General features: G+C 43.6%; 1 protein-coding gene across 2 annotated transcripts in view; it reads right to left on the minus strand.

The window, feature by feature from the left end:
• DENND3 (DENN domain containing 3) overlaps positions 1–8485 on the minus strand; it is a 121607-nt gene extending 113122 nt beyond the window's left edge. For both annotated transcript variants that reach the window (XM_043964303.1, XM_043964222.1), the window contains exon 1: positions 8324–8485. In XM_043964303.1, coding sequence (XP_043820238.1) covers positions 8324–8431 — 108 coding nt within the window. In that variant the 5' untranslated portion in view covers positions 8432–8485. The remainder of the gene's footprint in view (positions 1–8323) is intronic.
• Between the last annotated feature and the right edge of the window lie 3668 nt (positions 8486–12153).

Consider the following 12153-nt stretch of genomic DNA (forward strand, 5'->3'; position numbering starts at 1 on the left):
GTTTGCCATTTCCTTCTCCAGCTCATTTGACAGATGAAGAAACTGAGGCAAACAGGATTAAATGACTTGCCCAGGGTCACATAACTAATTATTAAGTGTCTAAGGCCAAATTTGAACTTGGGAACGTGAGTCGTCCTGGCTCCAGACCCTGAACTCTAACCACTGGACCATCCAGCTGTTTCACACCACACACACACACACACACACACACACACACACATTCTAATAGAGGGGACAGGAGATGTGGAAGGATTCAACTGTAAGTCAAATGGAAAAGTGTCATGGTCATTAGGGTATAAGAGCAAAACAGATGGTCATGGCTCTTCTTTAATGACATTTCCAGTGATAAAATAATGTCAGTTTCTGAAGGAGAACCGTCTAATAGCACTGAGAACTTTGGTGGCAAGAATTTTCTTTTCTGGGTCTTCAGTAGCTTCAGCTGTAGCACAAAAGGAAGCGGTTGCCAGACTGCTGGTGGCATCTCCTGTTGTTTACCAGGACGATGGCTGAGGGCACTAGGCTGTAAGCACTATGATTCTCAAGGCTCTTGGCTTCAAGGATCCTGGGCTGTCTCCATCAGGGTCTGAGGGTGGACAAGGTGATGGCTGTGGTGGTCTGACTTGCCTGAAACATCGGGCTCTCCAATCCCTTTGGCAACTCTTTTTATGACAGTTTTCCATTCTTTTCTGTTTCCCCCAATATTCCAGTTTATCCATATCTACCTGCTTAAAAGTGAGGTTCTTAGAAGTTGGCACTGTACTCTAGAAGTAGTTTAACCAGGGGAGAGTAAAATAGCATTATTGACCTGGACACTACACTCCTGAATTCATCATCCTATGCAAACACTGCACTGTCCTGAACAAGTAGTTTTCTTTTTTTGGGGGGGGGGGGGAGGGATGGGACAATGAGGGTTAAGTGATTTGCCCAGGGTCATACAGCTAGTAAGTGTCAAGTGTCTGAGGCTGGACTCCTGAGTCCAGGGCCAGTGCTGTATCCACCGCACCAACTCGCTGCCCCCCACTGCCTTAATCAATAACTCTGAAATTCCTCTGGCTACATCCAATCCTCTCATCACCCTCTCTGTATGGATCCTAATCCTCTCAAGGAGGTCACACTCTTAATAGGTTGTGGTTGAAGTGGTAGTTACTCAGTCATTTTCAGTCACATCTGAGTCTTTGTGATCCCATTTGGGATTTTCTTGGCAAAGTGGTTTGCCGTTTCCTTCTCCAGCTCATTTTACAGATGAGGAAACTGAGGCAAATGGGGTGAAGGGACTTGCCCAGTGTCACACAACTAGTAAGTGTCTGAGGCCAGATTTGAACTCAGGAAGAAGAGTCTTCCTGACTCCAGGCCTGGCACTGTGCCACCTAGGTACATAATAAACATATGTGTATACATAAACACACACATATACATATACAAAAAGCCTCTATAACAATAATTATCAAGTTAAAAAACAACAATGAGGGCAGCTTGGCGGCACGGAGGATAAAGCACCAGCCGTGGATTCAGGAGAACCTGAGTTCAAATCTGGCCTCAGACACTTGACACTTACTAGCTGTGTGACCCTGGGCAAGTCACTTAACCCTCACTGCCCTGCCCCAAAAAACACACACACAAAACAAACAAAAAACCCCCACAATGGCTAGCATTTGTATAGATTCTTGGGTGTTTTTGTTTGTTTGTTTTTAGTGAGGCAATGGGGGTTAAGCGACTTGCCCAGGGTCACACAGCTAGTAAGTGTTAAGTGTCTGAGGCCGGATTTGAACTCAGGTACTCCTGAATCCAGGGCCAACGCTTTAACCACTGCGCCATCTAGCTGCCCCCATTTGTATAGATTCTTAAAAGTTTACAAGATGCTTTATAAAATTATCTCATTTAATCCTTATCTACGAGGTAGGTACTATTATTATCATGCCCATTTTACAAATGTGGAAACAGAGGTACAATAATGTTAGTGTTACACAGCTAGTCAGTGTCTAAGACTGGACTTGAACTCTGGCCTTCCTGTCTCTGGGCCCAGTGCTCTATTCACTTAGCCACCTACCTGCCTCTAAGTGGTCATACCCAAAATAACATAGAAAGGATGTACCAGAATTGGTAAATTATTTCACAGTCTTGTGGGTTTCTAAACTGACATTGGGTTAAAAGGCTTGCCCGAGATGTAGTGGAAAATTATGACAAAGCCACCAAAACAAATGGAAATGATTTCTCTCCAACCCCCCCATTAACAGTGCTATAAAACAAAACTAAATGAACTGTTTCATGAACAATGGCATTTATGGGGGCTTTAAAAGCAAGTGGTTGCCCATCCACTGCCTTTTCTCCTATCGCTTGGTTCCTTCTGACCCTTAATAGGAAAAAAAGAACAAAAGGGGCTTTTCTACTGAGGTTGGCTGCCCTCCCCATCAAAGGAGAAGAGTTGTGCAGTCAGTTTCAGTTTGTTAAATGTACCACTTACAAACATTTTAAAGGGATTCATCCTGCTCTCTGGAAATGATGCCTCAATACAAGGCAGTGAAGTAGACAAGTCATAACCACGCGAAAAGCAAAATCTTTCTAACCAGTGAGACGTACAGTAACTAAAAGCAGGTCATTTCCTATTCCCAAACACAAGGACATGGGAAAGATGCCATTTTGGCATGTTTGAGGAAGTGAGACAACACAAAGCTGGCGCTGGAGAGGCGGTGGGGGGGGAGCAAGGGAAGTATTTCTATTCTGGGGGATAAAATGCAAGGAAACAGGAGACAGTTTCTTAATAGAAGATTGCTTTTTCATGAAGACATAATTAGAAGTAATTAAGTTGATACACTAACAGTGAATACTCTAATTTCAAATCCATTAATTTCTATTAGAAACATAATGTAATGTGATGGAAATTGTGTAGTACTTGGAGTCAGGAGGTCTGAGTTGGAACCCCAGCCCTGATTTGTATTAGCATTGTGACCTCAATGGTCTTCATCCATAAATAGGAACAATACTATTTGCCCTACTCACTTCAATACATTGTTGTGAGGAAAGAAGGGAAGAGAACAAGCATTTACTATGCACCTACTATATCCTAAGTACCTTACACATATTCTCTCATTTGATCCTCATAACAACCCTGAGAGGTAAGTGTTATAATTATCCCCATTTTACAGTTGAGGAAACTGAGGCAGAAGGTCTGACTTACACAGGGTCACAAAGCTAGCAAGTATCTGAGGCTGGATATGAATTTTTGTCCTCTTGATTCCAGGATTCCAGGTCTACAAATCTATCCACTATGCTCCCTAGTTGTAAAATGCCATAAAAATGGGAATTATTTCCCTAAAGCCATTAGACTATGAGTTCCTTGAGGGTAAGGACTGTCTTTTGCCTTTCTGTGTATCCCCAGTGCTTAGCACAGTGTCTGATGCACAGAAGGAGCATGATAAATGCTTACTGACTGACTATGGCTTTTATTTTCATTGACGGCCACCTTAAAAATATTACAATAATTTACAGATGATTAAATGAAACCATAAATTAAATGATAATTATAAAGATTCAGTAGCAGAATCAGTACTGAACATAACTAATATGCCAAAAATATTGCTACTATTCCCAAGCCACTTACCCACTAAGGAAAAATGACAATATACGTAGCTTTATGTATAACACTGGCAAGAAAAGAATAATGGAGAAGTTTCTCTAGGAACCAAAATTATCAAGAACACTAAGAATGAATGGAGAAAGGGCGGGAAAGGCAGCACAAACTAGGGAAATCCACAGCAGAATGAGCATAGTGGAACCTCTACAGCTTCCACAGAGATAGTGATGTTCTCTTGGCAATAATGAAGCAAAGTGGGATCAGAGAAAAGGGGGTTGCCATCACAAGTGAGAAAACTAGCTGATTTTAGTCCCCAAAGTGCTGGACACTAGGATTAGACATCCTGGATCTTAGACCTGACACTGCAAAAGTAACTCACAGACAAACCGAGACTTGGGGAAGACCTTAATTTAGAAAGGCCAAGGTCACCCACTTCATCCAGGACCACAGGACTCTGATGACTATGGAAGAGAGAGTGAGGCTGACATGAAAGCCAAGACATGATCTTCACGATGTCATTGGTCCTCTTCGAGAACAAAGGATGAGCGACAACAACAAATTCAATTATCTATGGGACGATATATTGATATTTGCTGGTATAGGAATTCCCCGCAGATGATAGTCCCTGTGAGCATTAAGCAATTCTGGGACATGAGTGATTTGCCCACAGTCCTATGGGGCTTAGCTTCTTAAGCTGTGGGTCTGGACCCCATAACTGAATGTAGTGGTTGTGAAAAATTTGGCAACAGTAAAAGGCTATGTATACCTATTTTATGTATCTATATACCAGGGTCACATAAAAATTTCTTGGGCATAAAGGGGTTGTAAGTTGAAAAAGTTTAAGAAGTGCTGCTGTAGGGTAAGGCTAGGTTCCTATTAGTGTGAACAATGAATTCCCTTAAGTGGCTGCATGTATTCTAAACGATAATAATAATAAGCAACATTTATATAGTGTCTTAGTGGACAGAATGCGGGGTGGGAGTTTGAAGGACCTGAGTTCAAATTCAGCTTCAAACACTAGCTTTGTGACCCTGGGCAAGTCACTTAATCCTGTTTGTCTCAGTTCCTCATTTGTAAAATGATCTTAAGAAGAAAATGGCAAACTACTCCAGTATCTTTGCCAAGAAATTCCCAACTGGGGTCATGAAGAGTAGGACAAGACTTATGGACTAAATAACATATAGAACCTATATGTATGCATTTCACAAATTTTATCTCATTTTATCTTCATAAAGAACCCTAGAAAGTAGGTACTATAATTATCCCCATTTTACAGACAAGGAAACAGAGGCAATCAGAGGTTAAGTGACTTGCCCAGGGTCACACAGCTAATATGTATCTGGGGCCAAATCTGAACTCAGGTCCCCCTGATTTCAGGCCCAGTGCTGTAACTACTGTACCAAGTAGCTGTAAAATGTAAAATATGGTCATTTATTCCAACCCAATGAAAATATGCAATGTAAATTCAAATAATGCAACCACTTCAGGGGATTCCTTATTGTTTGCACTGATTGAGACTTAGCCAGAATCACTGAGTATAAATGCTGACTCTGCCCTGCACTATCTTAGTAACATTAAGGAAAAAGGCCATTTAATCTCTGTGGCCCCAGCTTCCTCCCCAGTAAAGTCAATTTGAGCTTGAATTAGATGACCTCTTAGAATCACTTAAAAAGTAATTGATCAATTTGGGGCAGCTGGGTGGTGCAGAGGGCTTGGTTCGGAGCACCGGGCTCAGAATCAGAAAGACCCATCTCCAAGAGTTCAAATCTTGTCTCAGACACTTACTAGCTGTGTGACCCTGGGCAAATCACTAAACCCTGTTTGCCTCAGTTCCTCATCCTAGCAGCTGGAGAAGGAAATGTCAAATCACTCCAATAACTTTACCAAGAAAACCCCAAATGGAGTCTCAGAGAGTCAGAGAGAACTGAACAACAACAAAAACTAACTGAATATTTAAACAAGATGTTGCAACGAGTGGCCCCAGGACAAAAGATCTGACCTAAATGAACTTACAATTTAATTGGGGTATGATGACAGATACATATGAATAGCAATAATAATGATGATAATGAACCTCCTATAGTGTTTTGTATAGTGTTTTACAGAGTTATCTCACAATAGCATAGTAGGTTCTACCGGTATTATCATTATGCCTATTTTCCAGAGGAGGTAATTTGTGGTTATAGAGAAGTTAAGTATGACACTGTGAGAGGTAGGATCTGAATCCAGTGATTCTTGAAATCTAAGTCCCATTTTCTATCTACTACATGGCCTCAATACAAAGCAATAGAGAATAATATATAGATCTCACAGGATTATTTCCAAGAAAAAAGATGCACATGAATCTAAGAAGTAGGCCAAATGCAAGTGATGGCTATCCTGGGGGTAGGGGTAGGGTGGGGATGGGATTTAGATGTGTGATTTCACCAGCATAGGGACCTCCCAGTAAGAAGCTTCCTCTACCCCCATGCAGACAACACCATCTATTTAACTTTGAAGAGCTGTCTAGGGGGCACTGAGGGGTTAAATGATTTGCCCCTAGTCACACAACCAGCATATGTCAAAAATGAAACTTGAACCCAGAGCTTCCTGCCTCTCAGTGCCACCCAGGTCTTGTTATATATATCGGCATCCTTGTTACAGTGGAAGAATCACAGTTGACAAAATGGTACAGATGACTCCAACTGTGTGAGGGGCTGTCCATGGAGAAGAGTAAAGAATAAAATTGAGGAGACATGATCATCTGTTTATAGAATCACAGAATGCTGGGCTGGGAGGAACTTCAGCCATTATCTCGTCCAGTAACCTCATTTTGCAGATAAGAAAGCCCAAGGCCTCAGTGGTCAAGCATCTTGCCAAGGTTACACAGGGCCAGGAAGAGAACACAGGTCGCCAGGCTCCCATTCTGGGTCTATTTCTGTTTCACTATTGTCTCTCATTATTGGGAGGAACAGAGTCCCAGGATGTAAAGTCTGGAAAATGAATCCACCAAGCCCAAGCCGGTCATCTGTCAGATGAGGAAACTATTCAGTGGACGCTGGTCTACTTGTCCCTGTTCAAGGTTCTCTCCTACTACAACTTCAGAATTAACTTCCACCTGAACACAACCCTTCCCACTTCCCCACCCCCTCCATCATTCACATGCTTCTTAAACGTTTCCTAATCTCTACCAAAAACCTTGTCCTTTGTACACTCTATCCTGGAGGGGCCCTACTTTTCTATAACTCCCCAGCTAGCAGAAGCTAAGGGACCACCCCATGCAGGGGTTTCATTACTAAAGTAAGTGACCATCTCTGAGGATAGTCCAGAGGAAAGGTCCCAAGAGGGGCTCCAAATTAAATATAACTGTTTAAGCACATGTAGCTTTCTTTTTTTTAATTTAATTTTTTTTTTGGTGAGGCAATTGGGGTTAAGTGACTTGCCCAGGGTCACACAGCTAGTAAGTGTCTGAGGCCGGATTTGAACTCAGGTACTCCTGAATCCAGGGCCGGTGCTTATCCACTACGCCATCTAGCTGCCCCACACATGTAGCTTTTTTAGAGGCGGCATCACATACTGGATAGAGAGCTGGCTTCGTGGTCAGGAAAGCCTGGGTTTATGTCACACCTATAGGAAGTATGGGACAAGTCACCAATCCTCTCAGTGCCCCAGGCACTTCTCAGAAACAAAGCTAAATTATATATATATATATATACACACACACATACATACATATACATAATACGTGTATGTATGTGTACTTTTGTCCATGGGTTAGAGTATATATATATATGTCTGTGTGGAGAGAGAGAGAGAGAGAAATGCAAAGGTGTAGTACTAAAGGAAGTTCCACACCCCAAGCTCCCCCACCCTAATGAAATCAGTACCAACACACACACACACACACACACACACACACACACCCCACTACACATTAAACCACTAGAACCCTTAAGTAATTCAAAGAAAAGTCAGACAATCCTAAAGGATCTCTAAGGGGGTAGATAGTGAGGGAAAGATAGGAATCTTTATTGGGACTACAAGGCAGGCAGAACGTCATTTTAAAAAACACCGTGGAGGCTCAGAAGTGGAAAAGATCACTTCTGGCTAGGGTGAGGAGGGAAACCTTCAGGGAGGAGGGGGACTCTCCAGAATTTCACCAGGCACTAAGAGCCGGGCTGTCTTAGAGCATGAACCACCACACTCGCCAAGCCGGGAAGTCCAAGGCCTCTAAGAAATTGACTCAGTGACTATCATTGCTTAGAGATGATCTGGTCTAAGACATGCTGGCTGGGTTCGAGGTCAATGTGTCACCCAGTAGGGCTTATACAATGGGAAAGTAAACAACTCCTAGGACAAGGAGGGAAGAAGAGGTAGGGGAGGTAACCGGGGAGCTTGGGGGATGGGGTGGGAGAAGAAAGGTATCCGAGTGGGAGAGAGGTGGATGGAAGAGAAGAGCATCGGGAAAACCCTGGGGGAAAGGGTTGTAGCTGCTGCCACAACTTTGACCACAACAACAAGAAGAAAAACGAATGGACAGAAACAAAGTGTTGCCAAAAGTCCTAAGCGAGGAGTTTAGAGAGGTGAGTTTTCTGCTCTCGATCGCTGTGTGACCCTGGGGCAAGTCACTTGGAGCAACCACTCGGGACATTTCTAGAGAGCGCCTCTCGCGGCCTCAGTCTCCCCGTCAGTAAAAAGGGCCTCGGTTAGGGTCACAGGAGAGACGGGCTGCGCCCCCCGCTCCACTCCATCTCCGCCTCGGTCCCAGCTCACCTGCTCCACGTCGCGGAGGCTCTCCCGGGGGACTCCCAGGAGCGCGCACAGCTCCAGAAGCCCTGGGGGCAGCAACAGGTGAGGCGGCACGGCGCCCTCCTCAGCCATGGCTCCGAGAGGCGGGCGAACAGGGAGCCCCCCGGCCGGGCTAGCTCCGGCCACCGGGACCCACACGAGCCCGCGCCCGCGCCCAGCTGGACCAGGATGCGCGAGCCCGAGGGAAGGGGCAGGGCTGGAGGAGGAGGAAGAGGGAGGGGACATCAGGGGGCGGGGACGGAGAGGCGCGCATGCGCCCCAGCCCCCACCCGACCTGTGCGGTCCTCGGCCCCAGGGCTGAGAGGAGAAAGCAGAGGGCTCCAGTATGTGTGTGAACATGCATTGGCCTTCTCTGGCTCCATCTCCCGCCTCTCCCTCTCCCTTTACCTGAGCACCACGAGTCTGAGCTGGAAGAGACCTAAGAGGTCGTCTTAGTCCAGCCCCCCCTTTATTTTACAGACGAAGAAACTGAAGCCTAGAGGTGGATTTGAACTCAGGTCCACCCACTCTCCTGCCTTCTGACTGCATTCACTTTCCCCAATGCCAAGGTGCCTCCCTTCATTTTCTTCTCCTTGGCAGGTTAAGTGTCTGTCAGGGACAGGGAGAGGAGCGCAAGGGTTGGTGTAACTAGAGAAGTCCACTGATACTTTGGACCAGGGCTTCTTAAACTTCTTCCACTCCAGACGCACAGAAATTTTTTCACTGGCGTATATAGGTATATAAAATCGGTATATTTAACCTTTTTACTCTTGCCAGGGTATTCACCAATCCCACATTCAGTTATGCAACCCCATATGGGGGAGCGACCCACAATTTAAGAAGCTTTCCTTTAGACTCTGGAAATAGGTCTTATAGTTCCACCCTGTCGAAAATTAAATATAGTTTTTATCTGCCTGTCTCCTAAAAATTAATAAACAGGTCAGAGAAATTAATTTTATAATATCTCCTACAAAAAATAATGATAATAAACAGAGACACATCTCCCACAGAACAAAACCAAATCACAGAACATAATGTCTCTCTTACAGGATAAACCAGATCAGAGACAGACAGGAAAAACATAATATCAATTTATTTTGTCCCAAGAAGAAAGAACCATGATCATATGGAGACCCCCTCCTACAAGGGAGCTCAGGGGCTCCCTCTTTCTGAGGGTATATAGGGGGGTTTTTTGTCCATGGGTTAGAGTGTTATCAATTTCAATAGTATGATAAATTCAACCCAGAAGCAAAAGCAGTTTAACAATTTCAGTTATAACCAGTATGGAGGAAATACAGAAGCATCATGATAAGATTATAGGATTCCAAAAAAGGGTTTGGCAAGGATGAGGACACCCAGATTTCCCCATAAGATAGGGACTTAAAGAAGTCACCAGGTAGGGTCTTTTATCTGATAGCTATCTGGTTTCGGTTTGGAGTTCAGTTGAAGGACATTTTGCTTCTATTAACCTAGGGTTTCATAAAAAATACTTTTTGGATAATAAGGCACCTCCATCAAATCCAGGTGATCCATACATTCATATTAACAACCCTTACAGGTGAGGAAATGGAAGCCCATAGAGAGGTTAGGTAACTTGCCCAAGGTCACACAGCAAGTCAGTGGTACAAGTGAGACAGGAATTTGGGTCTTTTGATCCATTCATGGGTCTTCTTGCCTCACCAAGCTAAAGGAGAGTCCAGAGTGTTAAGGGCGCTGGGTGAAGAGGAAATCAGACACAGAAGTCAACTCAGCCCCAGCAAGTTTTTATAACTGATAATAATGTTTATAGCTGACATTTGGATAAGGCATTAAGCTACAACTAGTAGCCCAGAGCATCAAATTGAATTCAATCTTGGGGGCTTTTTTCTTATCCTGTCCTTTGGCTTATGTCTCCACAGGGTTTAAAATTTCCACCATAGGGGCAGCTAGGTGGCGCAGTGGTTAAAGCACCAGCCCTGAATTCAGGAGTACCTGAGTTCAAATCGGGCCTCAGACACTTGACTCTTACTAGCTGTGTGACCCTGGGCAAGTCACTTAACCCTCATTGCCCCGCAAAAAAAAAATTTTCCGCTGTAGAAGTTAGGTAGTATCTAGGTATCTACCAGAAAGGAAAAGTACCTTCAGTTCCCATGCAAGCACATAGGCTAACAAGACATTAAGTACAGGACAGACTTGGTTTTATATGATGGAAAACTCAAAGGGACTCCTGCCCAAGCTTGTCCCATTCTGGTGGGACTCCATATCTCCCAAGGACTTGTACAGTCTCCCAGGTTGAACTCAATCTCCTCAACCAGGCCTGCCTCAAGGCTCAAGCAACTCAAGGTTGTCAAAGAGTTAAACTGCTTACTGCTTCAAATGAGCCTATTCTCCCCCAGAAACCTATATAATCCTCCAGATTTATAGTACTACCTTGGGGTGGAGGTCCCTAACAAGGGGAAAATCTTCAGGATCACTAAAAAGTTGACCCCCTTCCCTCCAGTCCACATAACAGTATTAGCAAAAGGTGAAATTTTGTTTTTATTCCCTCAAGCATTTAACTATTATTCTTTATCTTCTGCTCCAACTATGGCTGTGGGCAGAAGTTGTAAAGGGGCAGATTTAAGTTTATTGAAACCATCTTAACAACCAAAGCTATCCCAAAGCAGAATGAGGAAGGGGGTTGTCCCTCACTAGAAGCCTTCAAGAAAAGACTGAAGATTACTTGTTGGGAATGTTGGAAAGGAGATTCCTATCAGGTACAGAGTGGGCCAGGTACTCTCTGAGGTCTCATCCAGCCCTGAGATTTTAGGATTTTTTTTTTTTTTAGGATTGTTTTGGCACGCGTGGTACAGTAGAAGGAAGGTCAACTCTAGCTATAGTCAGAGGATTTAGGTTTGAATTTTGGCTCCATCAATTATTTGCTATCTTACCTTGAGAATGTCACTTAATCTCTATCTGGGCCGTAGTTTCCTTATCTACAAAAATGAGAGGGTTGGACTAGACCAGAGGTCTAGTCTCAGCAGATGGGCTAAACGCAGCCTGGACCAGATTAAAATGTATAATTGCTGAAATGTTTACCAACATAAATAACAAAATACAATACATCATAGATAATGTTTAACTTGTGGTTTTCTATGTCAATTTGCCCCAAAGGGATCATTTCTATTTAAGTTCGACACCATTGAACTAGATAACCTATAAGGTCCCTTTCAGCTCTGAATCTAAAATCCCTCCTTTAAATTTTTTAAGGTCCTAAACCCAGGTAATTCTAACACCAAGCTCCAACGCTGAACACATTACTTGGCACATAGTAGGCAGTTAATAAATTCTCATTGACTGAATAGCCTTCATCTGACTGTGACATTCCCACAGTGCTCCATTCATTATACTGGGTGTCTCCAAAGTATTAGTATGGTTTTCAGCTATTAAACTTAAGATCGTTTCCATTATTAAAGCTTAAAACTGCCCTGGGACTTTGGGGACATTTGATTCCAAAGTGACCCAAACGTAGGTGACTACATCCTGGGAGATACCACTATTACCTATGGGTATCAGACAAGGAGACACAGAAACACAAAGAGAAGGCACCTGTGGTGGCCTTTGAAGAAAGAGAAATATTTTGACAAGTGGAAATAAGGAAGGAGGGCAGGAGGGCAGAGCTGGAATGTTTAATTTGGAGAACAGTTAGTCATCTGATTTGCCTGAAGTGAAGGGGAGTAATATGAAAGATGTTTGGAAGGGTAATTTGGAGACCTGTTCTAAAGCCTTTAAATGACAGGCTAAAGCAGTGTTTGTTTTATCCTTGAAGTAATTGGGAACCACTAGAGATGTTTGTG

Source organism: Dromiciops gliroides, chromosome 1 (genome assembly GCF_019393635.1).
Source record: "Dromiciops gliroides isolate mDroGli1 chromosome 1, mDroGli1.pri, whole genome shotgun sequence".
Classification (NCBI taxonomy): Eukaryota; Metazoa; Chordata; class Mammalia; order Microbiotheria; family Microbiotheriidae; genus Dromiciops; species Dromiciops gliroides.